This window comes from Macrobrachium nipponense, chromosome 1 (genome assembly GCF_015104395.2).
Source record: "Macrobrachium nipponense isolate FS-2020 chromosome 1, ASM1510439v2, whole genome shotgun sequence".
Taxonomy (NCBI): domain Eukaryota; kingdom Metazoa; phylum Arthropoda; class Malacostraca; order Decapoda; family Palaemonidae; genus Macrobrachium; species Macrobrachium nipponense.
The window spans coordinates 193,959,461-193,983,218 of record NC_087200.1 but is presented as its reverse complement, the minus strand read 5'-3'; the positions used below and the strand labels follow the sequence as shown (position 1 = coordinate 193,983,218).

Genomic DNA, 23,758 nt, shown 5'->3' with positions numbered 1-23,758 from the left:
ATAAAAAAAAACCAGGCCATGGAGTTCAGCCAAGGCTAGATGAAAAACTGTCTTGTGGGTGAAGTCCCTATCCGACGACCGAAAGAGTGCTCAAAACTTTTGAGCAGCATAAATATTCCCCAAGATGAAGTTAGGTTCACATCCTTCAGATGAAGAACCAATCCCAAGGCAGCCTTGTAGCCCTTAATGGCAGAAACAGAAAGGTGTTTTTTTGTTCTGAGGAAGATCAGGAAATCAGCCATCCGCTGAATAGAAGTTCCGAGTGGAGAGACTCATTTATGAGAACAGTCTGTGTAGTCAGGCCATTTTCCCTATTACACAGTGAAGAAGATCTGAGGTAACCAGATATCTGTGTCACTGCTGTGCAGGAAAAGCCTCTCACTTGCAAGAGATACTGGATAGTCTCCAGCCATGAAGAGATAGGGATCCTACCAGCTGATGGTATCCCTCTACATGAGGATGACAGAGTAGATTGTGCCAAGGGGATATTTCTCTTGGGACTGCTAAGAGCAGAGACAGTAGATCGGGAAACCATTCTGCTTAAGGCCACAAAGAAGCTAGTACTAGGGTCATCCCAAGATTCTGGAAAATCATTACCTTGTTCAGAACATGACATCAGGCAAAATGGGGGAAAATCATTGACATCCAGGTTATCCCAAGGATATTGAAGGGCGTCTCCTGGCACGACAAAGAGATCTAGAACTACTGAGCAATAGACCTCTAGCTTCCTGTTGAACCTTGACACAAAAAGGTCTTGTCATTGGTCTACATTTTAAAAAGCCTGTCTGCCACCTCCTGATGCAGAGACCACTCTATCCCTAGAACCTGTCCCCAACGACTTCTTGCCTGGAACATACCTGGCCATGAGGTCCACCGAGTTGTTGATGGGCCACTGATGTTATGGACTATTACCAAGTGAAGGTGCCGTGACACTAGGCCCCCAGTTTGTTCACATAAGCTACCACTGTAGTGCTATCTCACATCAGAGCGTGTTGATGTGAAGTTGCCTGTCCTGAGGACTCCACACACCAGAAGTCAGGAAATCTACATGAGCTCTCCAACCCTTGTAGAGGCGTCGAGAACAGGAGGAGTTCCAGAGGGGGTGAATGAAGAGGCACTCCCACTGTCAGGTTTTTGTCATCCAGCCAACACAGGAAGATGCTTCTACTTCTGTTGACAGAAGGACCTGTAGCTGTGTAGAAACCCCTGCTGGGGACCAAAATTCCTTCAGCATCCATTGCAAAAATCAAAGTCGTAGACAGCCATGAGGAACCAACTTCTCCAGTGATGTCAAAAGACCTAGGATCACTTGCTAGTGCCAAGCTGGTTGTTTCCATTTGGACAGGAATGAGTGAGCCACTGTCCTGAACTTCTTGATCCTCTGGTCTGACATGAAGACTCTCAAGTCTGTGTCTATGATCATTCCTAGGTAAAAAATTCTTTGATTGGGTTGAAGATTGGACTTTAACAAATTTTAACAAATTTATCTTGATGCCTAAGCCATGACAAAATTGGATAAGATGGTCCCTATCAGGATTATCTTTCCCATGAACTCACTAAAACCAGCCAGTCATCAAGATATCTTAGGAGACCAACCTCCTGAGCATGAGCCTATGTCAACACAGGGTGAAAACCCTTGTGAACACCAGGGAAGCTGTTGTCAGGCCAAAGCAAAGGACTTTGAACTGGAATACCAGTTCTCAAAGACTGAAGTGAAGAAACTTCCAGGTGGTGGCATGGATAGGGCTCTGGAAGTAAGCTTCCTTCAAGTCTATAGTCACCATGTAGTCATTGTCTCTGATGGCTGCTAAGACTGTACGAGGAGACTACATTCTGAACATTGTCTTCCTGATGAAGCGATTCAAAATTGAAAGGTCTATCACTGGCCTCCATTCCCCAGTGGCTTTGGGGGCTATGAAGACTTGGCTGTAGAACCCTAGGGAAGGATGCTTTATTCACTTTACTACTCTTTTCTCCATCATTCTCCTCACTCCTTGGAGAGCTAGGTGTTTTAAAGAGCCCTGGGCGTAAGTGAGGTGAAGGAGAGGATGATTAGAGAGAGGAGGAGCGAAGTCAAAAGGAAGTAGATATCCTACCCGAAGGACATCTACCACCCATTGTTCTGCCCCAAAACTCGGCCACATAGCCCAGTGGCTCGCCAGGCATCCCCCAATGGTGGCAATGATTGGGGAGGGGTGCTCACACTATCAAAGTTAACGATGTAGTCACCTTTTGGATGTCATGCAATTCAAGAAAGGAGTGAGGGTCTGCCATTTTAACCAAGGTCACTCTTAAGAACACGGCCGTACCTCTCTCAAAAGACTGAGTCAACTGTGCCAAACATAGCCTGAATGAGAAAGTTCGCAGTAAGAGCAGCAGCCGGTGACGTCATAGCAGAACCCAGCTGTGACGTCACAAGAACAGATGAACTCTGTATGTGAGCTGTTGGTACTGCTGTAGCCTGAACAGGAGGCAACCCAAGATGATGCGTAATAAGTACCAATGGCATCGCGCTTGATGGCATAGAGCAAGACCCAGCAGAGTGAAGGCCAGGAGGGGGGACAGAAACTGTCATGGCAGCCAACACTGGGATGTGAGAAGATATGAAGTGGGATAACAGGCCATCTAAGTTTGTTACCACTGATAGCTCTAAAGAGGCCCAATGATCGACATCTGAACCTGGGTGGGGGTGAGAAAGACAGGGACGCATGAGGCATAAAATCTTTTGATCCCTCTCCCAAAACTTCCCAAGGTAAATCAGCTGGTAACCAGTTAACACAATCAAAGATTGTAAAGCAAGGAATCTGTGAGATCTGGCAACTCCTGTGCATATGAGGTGACAGCTGGTCAGAGACCGTGCACCAGACCTCGTGACACTCCAGTCTTTTCCCAAACCCAGGAATTATAATAAAAAAGAGAGAGGGGCAGCTAGAGGTGGGCAGCAAAACGTTAAGACCTTAGGTTTGTTAGCTATGAAAAATACAAATTGATTAAAAATTTGTCTTTTCTTCATATGCGGAACAAACCTTCGGTCTTAACAATGGGATAGACTTATACTTGATGGGAGGTACAAGTATCCTAAACCAGCTGGGAGTTAACCCACCTGACCACCCTTCGTAGAAGAACGAGTTCTTAAGAAGGTGGCTCAATGACCATGAGAAGATAGGTAAACTGATATCTAACAACTTGGAAGTCTGGGTTGAAATACAATGATATATGAGGAGAGTATTTGCATCCAGGGAGCCAAAGAAAATTCTGACTGTTCATATAACAAACCATATTAGCCACAGGGGTTTGTTATCACTCTTTACTCTCCCTTATGAGAGAGAGAGAGAGAGAAGCATTTGCTACTGAATAGGTCTAATTATTTCTATAACATAAAGCAAAATAACTATCAGTATGACTACCTTACTCACCTGTATCAGACCAGTTCAGCATATGAAGTGTCTAGTATACTTCAACCCTCCCATAGGAAGAAGAAAGGAACATAGAGAAAGAAAGAGTCCAGCCAACTCACTCATTCTCTCTTCCACACAATCATTATAGGTAGGGTAAAAAATTGCCCCGTGAAGGGCACTGGGTGAAATACACAACTTGTTGGGCATCCACCACAGGACTCAAGGAAAACGTGTCCAAAGACCTGTTGGCAACATCTCTTTGGTAAAAAGAAGTGAACGTGGATTGATGCAACCAGGAGCCAGCTTTCAAAATTCTATGAACAGTGAAATTTTTCTTAAATGCCAAAGAGGAACTTATACCTCTGACATCATGTGCTCTAGCCTGCACAACCTCAATGACAGAACCATCAAGAGACGAGTAAGCCTGCTTCGATTGCCTCGCAAATCCAGAAAGAGAAGGTGATCTTGGAAACTTCTTTTTTGGACCGACCAGTGCTAACAAAAAGCCTACGACACCTAGGTCTTAGATGGTGAGTCCTTTTAAGATAGCATCGTAGGACTGTGACAGGACATAGCAAGAGCTCTTGCGGGTCATTGTCTACAAAGTCATTCAAAGATGGAGTGGAAAAAGAGGCAAATCTATCGTCATGTACCGAGGGATTCTGGGTCTTGGCCACGAATTCTGGGACAAACTTGAAGGTCACAGACCCCCAACTCCTGGTGTGTTTCACATCATAACTTAGGCCATGAAGCTCCCCCACTCTTTTCGAAGAAGCCAAGGCCAACAGGAAAACTGTCTTCAGTGTCAAATCCCTGTCGGATGATCAACGCAAGGGCTTGAATGGAGCTTGAGTGAGTCTTCTCAGGATAAGCAAAAATCCCATGCTGGAGGCTTGAATTCCCTTGGAGAACAGGTCTGCTCAAAACTCCTGAACAACAAGATCTCCCAGGATGAAGAGATGTCCATGCCTTTCAGAGGTAACACCAAACCTAACACTGCTCTGTAGCCCCTGACAGCAGAAACAGAAAGGCCTTTCTCATCCCTGAGAAAGATGAAAAAATCTCTACACGCTGAACAGAGGTTGTGAGTGAAGAGAAACCTTGTTGACGACACCAATAACAGTAAACTGCCCATTTCTTGAAGGAGAAGGATGCTTACTTCCAGATCCCAATTCACCCTTCGTCCAGGAGATTCCTTTGCTTCATCCTTGGAGGGCAAGTGTTCACAAGGGTCTTTACCCTGATTTCGACATATGCCCATGCTCAGGGGAGTCGCCTGTTGAGATACCTCCACAATTAGCTAGTCATAGCAAGTTCCAGGGAGAAGCTAGTTCAGGACAAGGGACTGTCTTCTGCACTTTTATCAGAGCCTAGGCATCGTAGTAAGCCTGGAGAAGTTCAATCTGCTCCCCAACCAGAGGATTCTTTACCTGGGTATGATAATAGATACAGCAGCGTTGAGGGTTTTTCCATCGGACCAGAGATTGCAGAAGTTCAGGACGGTGGCTCGATCCCTCCTTGCTCAGGTTGAGCAGCCAGCTCTCCAGTGGCAGGTATCTCGTCATCTCTTAAGAAGGTGGTCCCACATGGACGTCCCCACATTCGCTCTGCGGTGGAGACTGAAGGAGTTCTGGTCTGGTGGGAGATTCCCCTCAGCAGCAGTTACCTCTATGGAGAGGTAAAAAGAGACCTACGGTGGTTGGATGACTAGAACCTTACGTTGGGTGTCCCTCTACACTTGTCCCCTCCGGATCTGCTCCTTTCCTCAGATACTTCCACTGAAGGTCATGGTGCTCATCTCGAAGAGCTCCCAGTCTCGGGTGTATGAAGTAGTACAAAGGACAAGCTGCTTCACATCAATGTGATGGAGATAAAAGCAGCTTTCTTGGGTCTGAGGGAGTTCCAGGAGCGGGGTGGAAGGTCACTTGGTCGTTCTGATGTTGGACAACACCACTGTGGTGGCCTATGTGAACAATTAGGGGGGCTGGTGTCTTGTCACCTCCATTCATTGACACTCGAGATGCACCAATAGGTGACTGACAATTCCGTGGAGCTCATGGCCAGATACATTCCGGGCAGAAGGAATGTAGTGGCCAACAAACTATGTTGTTGGAGTCAAGTCTTGGGTACAGAGTGGTCCCTGCATCAGGACATAACAGACTGGCTGTTTCACCTATGGGGGAAGACCCATATTAGACCTCTTCGCCACCCACTTCAACAGGAAGCTGGAAGTCTACTTTTCGGTGGTCCGAGGCAAAAGGATCAGGTCCTGAACAGAGTAGAGTTCCAGGAATCTTAGGATGACCTTAGTAGTTCCTCTGTGGCCCCAGGCAGAGTGGTTCTCAGACCTGTCTTCTCTCAGCAGTTCCAAGAGAAATTCCCCTTTGCTACAACCTCCTTAGTCAACCTCATGTGGAGGGGTTCCACCAGTAAGTACAGTGCCTATCTCTTCCCGTTTGGAGACTGTAAAGTATCTCTTCTGAGCGAGAGGCTTTTCTTTTCAAGGCAGCAGGTCACCTGTCCAGCTACCTGAGGAGGTCTTCATCGGCAGTTTATCAGGGCAAGTGGGCCATTTACTGTCATTGGTGTTGTCGACGGGGTTTCTCTCCACTTGGAACTCCTGTTCGGTGAATAGCAATTTATCTGATCTTTCTCAGAAGTGACTAAGGTCTTTCAGCCTCTGCTGTCAAAGGCTACAGGGCTGCCTTGGGGTTGGTCTTACGCCTGAAATGCGTGGACATCTCTATTTCTTGGGAGATCTTGATATTGTTCAGGAGTTTCAAGCAATCCTGTTCATGGAGAACTCACGCCTCTGATGTGAGATCTTACTCTGGTTTTGAGAAATCTCACTCGAGCTCCAATCGAGCCGCTGCGTTGATCGTCAGACAGGGATTTGATTCTAAAAACAGTTTTCCTGTTGGCCTTGGCTTCCTCGAAGGGAGTTGGAGAGCTTCATGGCCCGAGTTATGATGTTGAACACATCAGGGGTTGGGGGTATGTGGCCTTTGAATTTGTCCCGGAATTCGTGGCTAAGACTCAAAATTCCTCAGTACTAAGCACGGGCCAAACCAAGAAAGAAGTATTCAAGAACCCCATTTCATTCTGGCAATTAAACAGGCATACTCCTGACCAACAAGTTCTGTCATGGATGCTGTGCATGTGCGTGCACATGACATCAGGGGATTGGGTTCCTCTCTGGCTTTCAAGAACTTGTCTGTTCATATGATTTTGAATGCTGGTTCCTAGCTTCAGCAAACCACTTTCACTTCCTTTTACTTGAAGGACGTTGCCCACAGTGTCCTTGGACACCTTTTCCTTGGCTTCCGTGGTGGCTGTCCGACAAGTTATGTAGCTCATCCAGTGCCCCTGGCAGGACAGTTTGTATCTTACCTAAGATGATTGTGTGGAAGAGAGAATGAGTGAGTTGGCTGGTCTTCTTCTTTCTTTTTTCCTTTCTTCTTCCTATGGGCAGGTTGAAGAATAGTCACGTTATACGCTAGAACTGGTCTGATACAGGTGAGTGCGGCTGCCATACTGCATTGCTTTTTTTAGTTTGTATTCTCTCTAGCATGGGAATGGAGGAATAGTGACAAACCCATTGTGGCCTACATGGTTTGTTGCATGAACAGGTAGTTCTCTTGGTCTTTCATGGATCCAGTGAATCTGGACATTTATCCTTGTGTTTGTTTAATCCCAGAGGGTGAGTTTTTATATACATACTTGCATATCTATTCTCTCAGGTTCTGATCCCGTTCTTTTACAGGTTTGTCAAGGTAGACTAGAATTAGTGAGGCTAGGCCAAGTACCCAACCAAACCTAGTACCTTGTAGAACAGGAGACTACCTCCTGGTTGATGTTCATCTTATAAAAGCTCTTATTTTTACACAAAGTATGATGCACATTAAAATTGTGTGGAATTCATTGAAGTGATCTATTAACATCATGAAGCATATGTTTTTTACTGTATGTGGTGTTCATTAAATTTAATAATGAGGCAAAAATCACTATGCATGCTGGCATACAATATGAGATATATAATACTTTTCATTACTTTACTAAGATTTCCATTATCTAATAAGTCTTATTTTGTGATCAACGGTTCATTGTAATGAAGTCACATTATACACTTACATGACATGTTTTGTGACAGATATCTGGAGAAGACAAAGATTGGCAGCATAGCAGCTTTGTATATTATTTGAAACTTTTGGAAAGTTTTTGAAGTTTCATGAAACTTTCAATGTTATGATACCACTGTTCGTAAACCATGGGGTTAATCAATGAATTTGAGTTTGAGCCGTGACAATAAAAACTGCCATCAATGATCACATTTATACAAGAAAAGTGCTATAGAAAAACATTCATATTAAAATACATTATAATTGACAAAAATATTTGTGGTATAAAATACATTTATATAGTACTTAGCTTACTACAAGCTATGAAATTAATGGTAGGCATACCTAATACGATCAAGTATGAAAACAGCTGAGGTTATCACACTACATGGTACAATATTTATGAGATACGAGACAGAATTCCTAACAAAAACCAGAAATGGAATTATAAGGATTGAAGCACTGGTTTTAATTGGAAAAAGATGATAACAATGTCATACATCTTCCATTACAGTAAATCAGGTTATTCACAATACCAATCACAGATAATCTTTAATGTGATCCAACAGCTTAGGATACCACAGAATTCTAAAAATATATGAGAGGTAGCAATATACAATAAAAATACATTACTTATTGTATAAAAACTTTTATGGAACAAAAATAGCATAATGTATTTTGCTAGATCAAAACCAATTCTAAAACATGATGAAGCTGCTAATTTTCAACTTTAAGAAGTTGGTCTCTTACTCTTGGTCTTGGGACTTCCAGATGACCAACTCCATTATAACATAACAGCAGTCTTTCTAAAATATCTTTGCCAGTATCCCATGGACAAACATCTGCATCAAGTTTCAACCCCTTTTCAACTTCCATCTTAGGAATGACATTTAAAAGGTCATAGCCACACCTGGGAAAAACAATATCACAATATTTCAAACGGAGACTAGGACAGAAATCATTCACTCCATCACCAACATATGCTATGGTTGAAAAGTGAACATTGGCTTCCTCTTCCCTAGATTTGACATAATTTGCCAAAATGGAACCTTTACATAAATTCTTTGTGCTAAGACTACACCAGTCTTGATGATGATACATCTGAAGATGCAAACATCCATTTTCATCAAATTCTGCTGGATTTGTAAAAATATTACAAAAGAGTTCCCTTATGCCTAAGTTTTGTAAAATGTGATCAATAAATACTACATTGGAATCTGATATAATGATAAATTCTGTAAGGTCTTTTGGAACTCCAATTAACAATTCTCTCATTCCATCTGTCAGTTTAATTTCCTTTAAGCAATTCAAAATGTCCTCTTTTCTCATGCCATTGCTGTGAAGATACTTGAATACTTCCCCCATGTAGTGGGTCCAACCATCCTTACGATACAAGTTCTTCAGATCTGCTGGAATCTTGTGGCCTGGGGCAAGTTTATAGATATAAGTGTCACTATTGTTGTCAATGAGGGTATGGTCAAAATCAAAAGCAAGGAGAACTTTCACGTCCTTACTTTCCATCTGAAATGAGAAACCCAAGAGTTAGTTCTTTTGCTTCTCCACAAACTAATTATGTTGCTTAATGTGCTATGTGCTTGCTGCTAGGGGGTGATGTACTAGTATGAAACACATTGATCTGGAACACTTACAAGTAAAAAACTAACTCTATGTTTCATTGATGTAAATCTCTCACAGAATATGTATTACTTATGCCTAATTGCACAGCAAAGGTTAGAAAAAGAGCTGAAAAGCTAGAGAAAATGACAAATTTTCTAAGACAATTTGCATTTTTCATAGCTACAAACCGAGGTCTTAACAATATGATCATTTCTAGGGCCTAGCTGGATCCAGTTAAAAAACAGATGAAAGCAAGGAATCTTGTGGTATCTGGCAACGCATGCGTAGATCGGGTGAAGAGTGGTCAAGGACCACTCACCTACGCCACCACGTCAGTCTTTCCCAACTCAGGATATCTTAACAAACAGAGGGGTGGCTAGAGGCAGGCAGTATAATGTTAAGACCTCAGGTTTGTAGCTATGAAAACTATTGTCTTAGAAAATTTGTCATTTGTTCATACGAGAACAAACCTTCGGTCTTACCAATAGGATACTCATACTTGGAGGGAGGTACAAGACATCCTACCCACCAGTCCAGCTTCCAGAAGAAATTACTTCTGGAGAGGGACTGAATCCTATTGAGAAGCTAGATAAATTGATATCTAACCACTCAGACCCTGAGTGACGCATAATGATATATGGGAGAACCACTGTATAGGGAACCAAAGAGAAACTTTGACTGTCCAATAGCAAACCAATACACCAGGGTTTATACTACTCCCAACTCCTCCTTGCCAAGGGGTGGAGCATATGCTACCAAATAGAGGGTTTGATATTTTTATATTAAGCGACCACACTATCAGTATGACTACCTTACTCACCTATATTAGACCAGTCTAGCGAATGATGTGTCTATTCCTAAACCCAACCGAAGGAAGAAGGAAAGGTACAAGAGAAAGGAGACCAGCCAACTCACTCATTCTCTCATCCACACAATCATCTTAGGTAAGATACAAAAGTGCCCTGTTAAGGGCAACTATGAGTTGGGCAGCCACCACAGGGCACAAGGAAAACGTGTCCGCAGATCTGTGGGCAACATCCTTAAGATAGAAAGAGGTGAACGTGGACTGGTGTAACCAAGTACTCTTTGTACAGCTAAGTCCTTTTTGAAAGCCAGAGAGAGACCAATGGCCCTAACGTAATGCGCTCTAGCCTGCACAGACGTGGTGGTGGAATCACCAAGAGTCGAGTATGCCTGTCTGATGGCTTCCTGTACCCTAAAAGAGACCGTATTCTTAGACATCTTTTTCTTCATACTGTCTGTGCTAACAAAAAGTCTCAGGCAGCCTGGTCTAAGGTGCTGAGTCCTTTTAAGATAGCAACGCAGGGCCTGGACAGGGCACAACAAAAGCTCTTGAGCATCACCACCCACAGTCATTCAGTGATGGAATAGAAAACGAAGTGAACCTGTCATCTTGCACAGAGGGATTTTAGGTCTTGGCCACAAATTCCGGGACAATTTCGAAGGACACCGACCCCCAACCCCTGTTGTGCTTCATGTCATAGCTCAGACCGTGGAGCTCTCCTATCCTCTTGGAAGAAGCCAAGGCCAGAAGGAAAACTGTCTTGAGCATCAGGCTCCTGTCAGATGAGCGACACAAGGGCTCATATGGACTCTTAGTGAAGCTCTTGAGAACAAAGGAAACATCCCACCTCAGAGGCTTCAGTTCTCTAGGAGAACTTGACTGCTCAAACCCCTTCTGTAGCCTCTAATGGCAGGAAAAGACAAATGTTTCTCGTCTCAGAGGAAGGTTAAAAAGTCTGTTATTTGCTGAATAGAGGTTGCGAGTGGAGAAAAACCACGTTTACGACACCAGTCAAAGTAAATCACCCATTTGGATTGGTAAACCGCGGAGGTCGACTTTCTAAGACTGCTGGACATATGCCCAGCTGTTCTCTGAGAAAAGCCTCTCGCTCGGAGGAGATATTAGTTAGCCTGCAACCGTGAAGAGACAGGGATTCTACTGACTGGTGGAACCTTTCCACATGAGGCTGACACAGGAGATGTCACCAAGGGGGAATCTCCCTTGGAACCTCTGACAACAATGACAGCAGATCTGGGAACCATTCCACCTGAGGCCACAGAGGGGCTACCAAAGTCATCCTGAGACCCTGTGAACTCATTAGCCTGTTCAGAACTTGACGAATCAAACAAAACAAAGGGAAGGCATAGACCTCCAGGTTGTCCCAGGGATGTTGGAATGCGTCCTCTGCTAACGTTAAAGGATCTGCGACCACTGAACAGAATACCTCCAGTTTCCTGTTGAAGCGAGTCACAAAAAGGTCCAGCATAGATCTCCCCCAAATCTGGAAAAGCTTGTCTGCCACCATTTGATGAGGGGACCCCTCTGTGCCTAGGATCTGATCCCGGTGACTGAGTTTGTCTGCGACAACATTCCGTTTACCTGGGATATACCTGGCTGAGAGCTCTACCGAATTGCTGGCCGTCCACTGGTGAAGCTCGACGGTCAAGGCGTGAAGTTGATGTGAAACCAGGCCTCCCTGTTTGTTCAGATAGGCTACCACCGTGGTGTTGTCTGACATGAAAACGACAGAATGACCTTCTACCTCCCATTCCCCGCCCCCGCCAACTCCTTCAGACCCAGGAAGGCTGCCTTCAACTCCAAGACGTTGATATGTTGCTGCTTGTCCTCCAAATTTCAAACGCCTGAAGTGATGAGGCCACCTAAATGAGCGCCCCAACCTGCAAGGGAGGCGTCCGAGAACAGAAGGAAGTCCAGTGGAAGAGAACGCAGAGGGACACCCTTCAACAGATTCTGATCGTCCAACTACCAACGAAGGTCTTCTCTCACTCCCAGAGACAGAGGAACCATTTACAGGGGAGAGTCCCCTGCCGGAGACCAGAACTCTCCCAGTCTCCATTGCAGAGACCGAAGATGAAGACGCCCAAGAGGGACCAGCTTCTCTAGGGAAGACAACACTCCCAGAAGAACCTGCCACTAATGAGCTGTCTGAAGTGATTCTGACAGGAAGCTGCGCACCACCACCCGCAACTTCTCCAATCTCTGATCCGATGGGAAAACTTTTGCCACTGGCGTATCAATGACTATGCCCAGGGAGAGAATCCTTTGACTGGGTACAAGGTTCGACTTTTCCTGGTTGACTAATATGCCCAGTTCCAGACAGAACTGAAGTAGACGATCCCTGTCCTGCAGCAGCTTTTTCCCTGGAAACTGCCAAGACTAACCAATCGTCAAGGTACCTCAGCAAACGGATCCCCTGAGCATGGGCCCAACTTGACACAAGAGAGAAGACCCTTGTGAACACTTGAGGGGCTGTCGTCAGCCCGAAGCACAAGACTTTGAACTCGAAGACCTTGTCCGCAAGAGAGGAGCAAAGGAACTTCCTGGACGTTGGATGAACAGGGATTTGGAAGTATGTGACCCTTAAGTCTATCGAGAGCATGAAGTCGCCTTCCTTCACGGCTGCCAACACCGAGCGAGGGGTCTCCATCTTGAACCGTGTCTTCCTGATGAAGTGATTCAAAGTGGATAAGTCGATCACAGGCCTCCATCCTCCCGACGCCTTGGTCACCAAGAAGATGTAACTGTAAAACCCCGGGGACGGACGCACCACTTCCTCTATCACATCCTTGTCCAGCATTTTCTGCACTTCCTCCCGTAGAACCAAGAACTCCAGAGAATCAGGAGGATATGCCTTCCTGAGCTGCAGCTTGTCCAACAGAGGAGAGAAGTCGAATGGCAGTAGGTATCCCACCTGAAGGACATCTACCACCCACTTCTCTGCCACTTGGCCCAATGTACCGCTAGGCACCCACTCTACCCATGGCGCAGGAGAGGGAGAGGCGCCTAACCTACCTCTGGCACTTGGGCCCCTTATTGGCTTAAAGGAACGAGAGCGAAAGGGGCGTTGATCTTCTGACTTAGGCTGAGTCAAATCGGAAGGCCCTGCTGAAGTCAAAGTCCTCGACGGGGCTACCAGGCAACAATCTCCCGGTGACGGTTTATCGCATTCTCGAGCCCTGTTCACGGAAACAAAAATTGGGACTCCAACAGATCTCCGTTCCTCAATGCCAGCAAGGATTCCGTGTCGAGCGATGTCTCCATCCTAGACAAAGCTGCGTCTCTTCTAATCAGAAGACTAGCCTATAAATTAGCACTGAGGTGAGCCAAATATGAAAACACCTTGCCCCCGGACTGCAGCAGACTGGGAAGCATAATCACGGGCCAGAAGTCCAGCCAAGAAACCATCTGCAACATGGAGGCCGTCATAGATTCTAATGCTGAGGCATCTTGCCAACACTTGATACACCGACAGGGCGTAGAGGGGGAAGAGGGAGAGGAAGACAGCACTGGTTTCTTATGCGAACTCTTCTCAGGAGGCGGGGACGAAGCAACACGTTTCCTACCAGTCCTCCCAACCGATAAGGCAGCCAACTTGACATCCAAAACCTCTGAAACACTGCCTGGCATATAACCTCAGACTGATGTGCCAGAGAACGCTCCAATGACAAGGAAGGGAGATGTAGCAAACTGGGTGGCAGGGATGATGTCATGGCCGAGAGGCAGATCAGAGGAGATGACTGGGAGAGACATCATTGATGGGAGTGACGTCACGGCTTCCCCTTGGTGCGACGGGGAATCAGACGCCACTGGCAGAGGAATACACAGATTGATCCCGTGACATCATCAACGGGGCTGATGCCACAGCGTCACTCCAACTCAAAAGAAACGGCAGCAGTCACTGGCGGAGCAATACAAGATGGCTGACCTCGGCTACCTACAAAGACGAGGCCAGGAGGAGGGGGGATGGCTTTGCCAGTCCAGGGAGGGGGGTGTGAGCCTCCACAAAATGTGCTAGCAACCCCTCCAAGGACTGGGGACCCCCTAGCCCAAGCATCTTCCAAATCGCTGCCCTTTTGGATGCCTCCGACCCTGGAAGAAAAGAGATTGATGAAAAAGCCTCATCCTTCTCGGGAATCAAATTAACTCCCGAGAAAGAAGGGGCAACATTACAAACATCAGCCTGGTGGCCTCCCAATACTTCCAGCAACAAATCAATGGAAGAAAAGGAAGGAGACACGGGAACAACACTAGTACTATGGTGGTTGAATACTGCAGGAGACGAAGCATCGGGAAGAAGCGAAAAACACTCATAAGTAGGAAGTCAAAACCCTTCGATGTTCTCTCTTGCCATAAAACAACTTCCACTGCTGTTTAGGCCATGCCCAGCATTCCGTGCAGGGATTCGTTATAGTACAAAAATTAGAATGACACCTACTGGACGTGATGTGAGGGTCAGTCGCTGCCGAAGCCAAAAAACGAGAACACGGAAAACCTGGAACTCCAGGGCACATACGTTGACGCCAAGAAGGAGCATAAGAAGCCATAATATCAGCCAAAACACACACACACACACACACTAAACACAAGTGAAACGGGCAATGAACCGGAAAAGGCCAAGAGGGGTTAACACGACTCTCGCCCAGGCGGTCAAAGAAAGATTGGCGTAGTGGCGTGGTCCTTGACCACTCCTCACCCGAGCTACGCATGCTTTGCCAGATATCACAAGATTCCTTGCTTTTATCTGCTTTTTAACCGGATACAGCTAGGCGCTAGAAATTATCCTACTGTTAAGACCGAAGGTTTGTTCGGTTATGAACAAAGGTGGGTTTGCATATTAATTATTAAAGTCACTTCATTATTGATATCAAGCACAGAATATACATAGTTATTCAAAATAATAAATTAAAGATCCCACTGGGAAAATTGTATTAACGGCTAGTCAGCAAGAGCTCACAAACATACATCTTAATCGGAAGATGGCCGAAAGCAAATTGGAGGTTTTACATCCAGGCAGGCGGGCCTACCCGCCTACCAGACGGTAGTTACTGCCTAACCACCTTGTTCAAGAATTTAACAGCTGAAGGTAATTCCTTAGTAAAGGACAGAGGGTTTGTATATCGTGTAGGAACAAACCCGCTTTTTGAGCGTCCCCATTGTAAACAAGGAGGCAACTTTGGTAGAACCATGTTTGACTGCCTTATCTGCACAAGACCCCCAACCAGTCTGAGGCAAAGTCGTTGGAGAGTTCCGGACAGTCTTCAATCTTCATTGCCAATGCTCCCACCGTCCAGTTAAGGAAACTAAAAATCTCTAATACTTTAAACTGGTTCCTAATGAAATGGTTCCACTTCCAGCGACAAGAACATCCACTTGGCAGCAGTAAATGCCAACTGACAAGAGGCGTCCACAAAACCAGAGAAGTCCCCTGGGAGGAGGCAGAAGCTCCCAAAGGAGTTTCCTCACTGGCACAGAAACGGGGTCCCTTCTTGATTAATTCAGACGTTAATGGAGAAGAAGCCTTCCAAATGTCTCTCTTAAAAGCCAACCAGTTGTCCACTTCCCGAAGTACCTTCTTGGCAGAAGAAGAGAGGGCTAACTTGGGTAAGCCTTCACAGTCGCTCATGGAGTTAAACTCACCTTGCAAGCTCCCTCAAACTGCTAAACTCACTTTGCAAGCTCCATTAGATTGTGTAATGGATGACCTTCAAGATCCAACTCACCAACCAACAAGGAAAATAAAGGGAAAGAGGGAAAGGTCCCTCGCCACAAACTCTCAACCACGGAGCCCTGGGGCACAACACCCTACCCCCACAACAACTGACTGACTACTGCCCAGGTGAAGACAATCCCACTCACATGTAACTGCAGCAGTTTCAAAAAAATCCTACATCACATTAATGACACAACACACCCACAGAATCTTAAGATCAAAACACACACACACACAACTTAATCAGAGACATAATCACCCATCCATACAGGAGGTCTCCTATTCCTCCGTGGACACTGATTCTCCCGTTTCACTTTGACCACTCACTTGCAGTTTCACTGACTCTTCTGAGAATGAATCATCACTTGACATTTTGCTTGAGCCATCAGATACGGAGGCTGGAACTACAACTCGTCGCACATCCAACACATGCCTCGGCATTCCATCTACGGAAATGTTGTTCAAGGAGTTCACATGAGTAACCATCCCTTTACGCCATTGAGTAGTACAATGGGCGATCGGGGGCTTCACTCACACCTCCTCTCCCAGCTTAATTGCAACGGGTGTGTCTTGGCTGGTATCTGCTCCTTTGGGAACTACTGAAGGGTATCTCCACCCATATCTGTACACTGCATGCTGTGGAACAGATGATTCATCCTGTCCGGACCTTGGTGTGCTATTGTACCAGAATGCTTCTTCAATAGGACTAATTCCTCCCCTCTCTCCAATAGCCTTGATGGTCCTTTGGTGCCTTTCAACTATTCCATTTCCTCCTGGTCGATAAGCAGCCCGAAACGCTCTAACAATATTCCAACGATCCAACATATCTCCTAAACACTGTGACCTAAATGCTGTACTATTATCCAGTAATAGTTCATCAACTGGCTCTCTTTCCAAAAAGATATTCAACTCGGCTGATATTTCTTGAACATCTCTCTTTAACTTCCTCCATATTGCGAAACGACCTGGACCACAGTCAATCACTAATAAATAGGGTATCTGTCTGTAATGAGTAAAGCTAGGCGCTGCCAGTTTCTTTCAACACTTAATTCTCCTCCTTTGTGCACCACAGGAGCAGGATCAATGGACTGACAACGATCACAACACTGAACTACCTTCTTCACAAATTTTCTGGAAACTTTGGGGTCCAACTTCTTGGCTAAATATAGTGTTCTGTCAATTCCCATAGGTGTTTATTATGCAACTCTGCTAGATCAACTACAGCACCTGCACAGAGATGTGCATGCTCGACTCCATTGCTTGCCAACCAACTCTTCTTGACTCTTGTCAGAATATCAGCTTTATTCTTCTCTGTAGGCACCATCTGAACCACAATATTCAAACCAAATTCTGTAATCAATTCCTTCAATGTTCCCAAACATCTCTTGATCATCATCTCTGCAGCTCCCTTTGTGTGAGCACCCTTCTCAGCTCTGCAGCTCCCTTTGTGTGAGGACCCTTCTCAGCTCTTATGGGAGATTTCAACCATGCTCCCACAGTTGCAGAGTCAGTCCTCAGCTCTATTGACTAAAGACCCCATTTAATGACCACATTTACCCCTTTCAAAACAGCATCTAGTTTGGCAACACTGATGTGGTTGAAATCATCCTTCTTTCTAAGCCAAGCAACATCCTAAACAACCTTGCCATTTATCTCTAAAACTACACCCATAGTATTTTTGTTGGCATCACACCACACAACACCATTGTTAACACCTGGCCACGCCAATTTCCTCTCACAGAATCATCTAACTTTACTCTCTCAATTACCTCTTTAATCATCAACATGGACTGCTCACTAACAGGATCCTCCCAACGTGCTCCTGAGGCTCTTCTCTTAATGTAGCTGCATGCAACTCTTTACCATCCAGCTATGGGATAATGGCCCACTAATGTACCACAAACTGAAAACAATTCCCTCCTTGTAAGCATATCAGTGACTTCAGGCACCTTATTAACTCTCTGAAACATCAACTCTCCTCCAACTCTTAGCAGTTGCAATCCTAAAGCAGCTCCTCCATTGAGTGACTCAGGGGACTTTGTTATCAACCCAAATGTATTTAAGTGTCTAATTACCTCATCAGCAGAAGCTACTGATTCGTTCACAAGAATGTCATCTACATATGAACTGGTTGCTCTCTTGATTTTTTCATCCTTACTCAATACAGTCTTCAGTATCTTAGACATAATCTGTGGTGCCGAGTTCAACCCAAATCCCAATCTTGTAAGGCAACATGTCTGGCCTTTATAGTTCACTAGTTGATATGGCCACAATTTTTCATCAACGCTCAACTGTAGGTGGGCCGACTTCAAATCCACAACAGACACATTCTCACCCGTCTGTCACCATTCACGTAGTATCTCACTGCATATGTCAGTCACATCATCACCAATGTGACACTTGACATTCACATTAAGTTCCCAAAAATCAAGCACTGGTTTCACCTTATTCTTTGTTGGCTGTTACACTGCCATTAGAAGAATGATACCTTCTTTAACTTCTTTCCACGGAACTAAAATCCCTTCAGCAATCCACCTGTCCACTTCCTTCTCAAATTCTTCTTCTTCCAACACTCAAGCTTTTTATCATAACAACTTATTTTATTTGTCAATGTCACAGGTTCATTGTTTTCCAAAACCACCTGTCCATCTCTGTCCATCAAATACTGCATGAAAGTTTGGGTCTTCAATAACAACTGTTGGCTAACTGTCATCACTCTCACCACTAAAGTCTATGCTCAATTTCTTGACTAACTGAAGCAACAACAAAGGCACCAAAACATACCTTGCCTTGGGTCAATGTGACACCTCCCAAGTGGTCAATGATATCAGCTCCTAACACCACAACAACACCATTAACCAGCTGATCCAACACCACAGCCCTTATGGTTACACATTCACCGTTCACACCTATCTTCGCCCAATCTGCAACTTTACACTTGATATGACTCCCATCAAAAGCACTGATATACACCTCACCTCTACATTGGGGCACATATCTGGAATGTACCACCGATATAGAGCAGCCTGTATCCAAAAGTCCTTTTACAGGCTCATTACCAATCCAAACATTAATTATAGGCAATGAATCAAGGTGCGCCTTTCTATCATCACAAGGACGACCACAGGTACAGCAGTCACCCCTTACTCGTTTTCCGCAACCTGTTCTTGACAAGGAATAGCAATTGACCAATTTTATTACACCTAAAACATCTCACCTGTGTCTCTTTACAGTCTTTTATCAAATGAGGTCCACCACATCGGAGACACTGACCCTTAAACTGGATAGGCCTAGCCCTCTTCTCAGGTTTCCCAACACCACCTCCTTCTCCATTCTTCCTAACAGTCACAGCTACCACACCACCTTGCTGTTTAGATGACAAAATCCTAGCATGAATTGAGCAATTCACTCGTTGCCATCATCATCACATTTGGCAATTGCTGTAAAGCAAAACTAATATTATCCGGGAGACCTATGACAAAAGTTAGTGTCACCACATTTTCTTAACCAACCTTATCAAACTTAGCTAAACCGGCCGATCTCTGAATCTCATTGGCATACACATCAACTGGTTCTCCTGTCCACTTCATCTGAACCAGTTTTCCAAAAGCAGAGAATGCATCATCAGTAAATGCTACTTTCAGTTTTTCCTCAATTTTCTTGGTCTTCATCATTCATCTCCAAATAAAGTGCTAGAGCATCACCCTCCAGATACAATAGAATAAAACTGGCTAAGTCTGATATATTCTGTAGCTTAGCTACTAAGGTTACCTTCTTCAACCATGATACAACGTCTCCTTCGCCGGTGAACGGCTTAATCATGTCCATTGTGATTTTAGATGCCATACTTTCTTGGAATAGGCCTAGATAACCGTAGTTAACTCACTTTGCAAGCTACCTCAGGCTGCGTAATAGATGACCTTCAAGATCCAACTCTCCAACCAATGAGGAAAGCAAAGGGAAAGGAGAGGTCCCTCGCAACAAACATCTCAACCACGGAGCCCCAGGGCACAACACCCTACCTCCACAACAACTGACTACTGCTCAGGTGTAGAAACTCCCACTCACATGTAACAGCAGCAGTGTTTCCAAAAAATCCTACATCACAATAATGACACAACAGCTGACTTTCTTAATCCTGAGAAAAGTAGAGGCCGGAAAAGTTGGAGGCACAGGCTAAAAAAACTCCAAAAAGTTTGCTGCAAAGTAGCGAAGAGTAGGTAGAAGATGGAGTGGTCTTGTTCAGTCTCTTCTTCATAAGACAAAACTGGAAAAAGACCATCATCAACCCTAGTAGCATTCTTCTTTCTCTGAAACATCCCCATCAGCTCTTCCATCTGACAATAGAGGCGTGAAAGCTGGATCCTCTACAGCAGAATGAAATTGGTCTAAAGTAGTTGGTGCCTGGTGTTCTAATTGAGGAACCGATGCCAAAAGCTTGGAAGCAGGCTTAAGAGTGTGCTGGCGCTGCTGAAGAGTGTGTAGGAGACAAATGGCACTCCATGTGTTGGAGTGAAGTGCACTTTGGCGCTGAAACTGGGCGCTCAAAAGATCTTACTTATTCAGGACTGTCCCAAGGAGAATGACAGTCATGGGATGCTGGTGCACCTGCAGGCTGAGCCCAAAAACTGCACGAAGGTTTCGGGCTAAACACCACCTCTCCATACTTCTTGACAGGAGGAGGCAAAATGTCGGCAGTTAACTGCCTCTCAAGAGGTTGCTGGGTAACACTACTATGTCGACGGCACCTCATGTCCGTCGAAGACACATCCGTGTCTGAAGACACTCGCACAGCAGTGTCTGAGATGCTTTTTCTATGATGCTTTGTCAACATGAGACCTATATTTCTTCCACTGAGAATTATCCCACCCTTTACACTCTGAGCCCGTTAAACTCCTTGGAGCACTCTTGCCCTCTACATTTGATACACCTAGTATGAGTATTATAAACTAGCTTAAATAACCTGGTCCTGCATCCATCTGAGCAATACAGAATCCCAGAAGAACTGGAATCAGACATAATGATGGCAAAAAATAAACACTTAGCGAATATACTACATATAAGCAAAAGCTAACAGTAAGGACTGCATATAATTACTGTATTGGTTGGGAGCCGGCAGAAAATTAATTTGGAGTTTCTGCTGGATTGTACCTGTCCAGAAGGTGGACAGGTCCCAAGCATCACATCAATACTAGTGATGGCCGTGCCTCCTCAAAATTTGAATTTTGGACGGCCAAGGTAGGAAGCTTTCTGCTATGTAACTGCTTGGTAAGTTACTTGTGTAAAAGAAGATTGTAGTACAATAGTCCAGCAAGATCTGTATTTTTATATGGATATGAATCATGGCGTGACAGTGAAACTATATGTAAAAAATTTTGTCACTCTGAAGATAAGGCTGGAAGACTATAAGGAGCCAGATGGCAGGATACAGTAAGATATGATAATATATGGGAAATTAGCAAAGGGCCATATACTGAAATAGTAATGATGAAGGGGGGCCAGGAGATGGTACCAAAAGAGTTAGAAGACCCAAACCCACTAGGTTTTGGGCCAGATGGGAGACACAAGATGAAATGGAAATTTTGCAGAGTGAAAATACAGTAGAGACATGACTTGCAGAATCTGACAAAGGCTCTTTGTCATAAAGCGTTAGAAGCAATGATGACTGATATGAAAAAGTCAAGGTGGGGCCTGGGCCTGCAGTAAGGGTGCTTGCAAGGGTCTCCTTGCCAAATAGTAGATGTGACACCCACAGGTCAGGATAAGATAACTAGGTTAAAATGGAGGGGAGGGGGAAAACCTGATGTCATAGGAAGTTATGGTATTTTAAGCTTCTCTACACTAGGCTAGGCATTTATATTTGTCAAAGTTTTTACTTTTCACCTGCGATTGCTACAAATTACACATGTAGGTAGGTATAGTATCTTTTCATCTGCTTAACTTGTTTTCTATTATTTATATTTAACCATTCCTGATGATGTACTAGTAATATTCAAAACATGTTGGATTTCCCCCGGCAGTCCTCACACACAGAATCACACATTACTAAATAGTAGTATTAGAGGTATCCTACTAACCTAGCTGGGTATAGCCTTATGGCAAAGGATAAATGTATAACTTAAAATTACCGGCTCTGCGAAACAAGGTAAATTCTTAGTACTCACTGCTTTCTAATTTTGAGATCACACTTTATACTACCTAGCTACCTAGCCTAGTAGTAGGTGTTAAGGTAGGTAGGTACTTACTAGTACAGATCTCGCCTTGCTATCACCAGCAGTTATAGAATACCTATCTAGTCTATATACAGTACAACACGTGGTCACATTTCTTTTTTATGTATTTTCAAGCATAAAACACCACCGGTGGATTAAGGTTCGCAGCTAGTTGCTACGCTTCACCTACGATTTACTTTAAAAAGCCCAGCTTCTTACTTTGCAACCTGTGACAATTCTATTTAGCTGTAAGAGACGAACACGTTCCCGCTCAGCACATTGCTTTACCGCCTTCCACGCGGAGGTCTTGGTAAGTAAAGAAGCAACAATCTGCATGTGATTGTTGGCAAACGGCAGGATCCTCCTCTGTGGCCTCTTACGAAAACCTCAGGTAGTAGTAGTAGGTGAGTGACGTCTCATAACATGAATGGGAGATGTCTGCAGACGACGCAGTCTCATCTTACTTCTTCTTCTTGCCACGGAACGATATAATTCGAACACAACTTTACGTCTCGAGTTTCATAAACAAAATTTATCTTTTGTCTCTGATCATCTAAACCACTACTCTAAAACAGATGGTGATATTTAACATAAACTAAATTGACATGTTGAATTCTCCACTTATGTACAGAAAATGAAAACTGTTTTACCAACAGAAGCCATTTTACAAAATAATCTTAGCCACACTTATTTAAAATTGGGAAATGTTTAACAATATTTCAACGGTGTACAAATTGCTACCCCAAATTTATACAATATAAATGTCTACTTACATGATGGATAGCATGTTTCATTTCATTAGCTTTAATTAAAACTCGCTCTCTCTCTCGCTTTATTGATTCCTGAGCAATGTGAAAGTTACTAGTACATTCCCTTTGAATCATATTTAGGACTCCGTTTTTAGCACGGTTGTGGTAGAGACTCTGGAATTGTGATTTACTGAACTCTTATCACCCAGGTTCACCAGATTAATTGCACATTATTTCAATTTGCCTAAAATATATTATCATTGTGCTGCATTTTTTGTCTCCCTTCTTTTCAAAATACATCGCATTCATAGGGTGAGACAAACATAGTCTCAGGTACAGCGTTACTTGGACGGCGGTACCTTTGAAATTGATACTAATTCTGCTTAACCTGTCGATGTATATTATATATATATATATATATATATATATATATATATTGTGGCGGGATCACAAACTTGAAAAAACAAGTGGGCAAATCCCCCCCAATTAAACCTAATCACTCCAGCTGCCCAACTCACTCTCAGTCACACTTTCTTCTTCACACTACGGAATATGCGGGACAATTGACCAACCTACACACACACACACAAAAACACAAACACAAAAAACAAAAAACTCTCAAAACACATGTACTTACCCAACCACTCCAGATACTCCGGGCTTTGCTGTGCTGTCTGCCGTCGAGGTCGCATAGATACCAACCACAACCCAGACCACAACCAAAACACACAACCAAAACAACACACAACAAAACAGGAACACAACCACAAACCAACAACAACACCCCAAGACCACAACCCACAACTCAACAAGAAACACAACCACAACCTAACAACACAGCAAACAACCAAGGAACACAACCACAACTTCACACATAACAACAAAAACTCAACAACACAACAAAAGACCAATGCACAAACAATTACCAACACAAAAAAAACAGCACAAAAATGGCAACATACACACCCACTAACAACACCAACAACAACCCTCAACTACAACAACTCACATATAATAACAGGAACTCACATACAACTCAACAAAGACCTCACAGCACAACAACTCTTAAGCAACAACATCAACTGACAAAACAACAACTAAACAACAAACAAAACACAACTTAGCTGA

At 44.2% G+C, this 23,758-nt stretch overlaps 1 protein-coding gene across 3 annotated transcripts; it reads right to left on the bottom strand.

Moving 5' to 3' along the window:
• Nucleotides 1–8,055: 8,055 nt before the first annotated feature.
• On the bottom strand, nucleotides 8,056–22,347 carry LOC135219967 (probable phosphatase phospho2). 3 transcript variants are annotated; one of them, XM_064257213.1, is made up of 2 exons: nucleotides 22,170–22,347; nucleotides 8,056–9,037 (listed from the first exon to the last, which is right to left on the bottom strand). In XM_064257213.1, exons 1-2 carry the CDS (start codon nucleotides 22,215–22,217, stop codon nucleotides 8,234–8,236), a joined length of 852 nt encoding a protein of 283 aa, XP_064113283.1. In that variant the 5' UTR covers nucleotides 22,218–22,347; the 3' UTR covers nucleotides 8,056–8,233. The 3 variants fall into 3 exon arrangements, with proteins under 3 accessions (XP_064113283.1, XP_064113282.1, XP_064113284.1); XM_064257212.1 differs by having other exon boundaries at nucleotides 22,101–22,341; XM_064257214.1 differs by lacking the exon at nucleotides 22,170–22,347 and adding an exon at nucleotides 21,834–22,042.
• Between the last annotated feature and the right edge of the window lie 1,411 nt (nucleotides 22,348–23,758).

Bases quoted from the DNA above. Each gene is read 5' to 3' on its own strand.
- LOC135219967 (XM_064257212.1), bottom strand. From the start codon at position 22,217: ATGCAGATTGTTGCTTCTTTACTTACCAAGACCTCCGCGTGGAAGGCG. The intron at 9,038-22,100 runs GTAAGAAGCTGG...TTCTCATTTCAG, and splicing joins GAATTGTCACAGGTTGCAAA to ATGGAAAGTAAGGACGTGAA.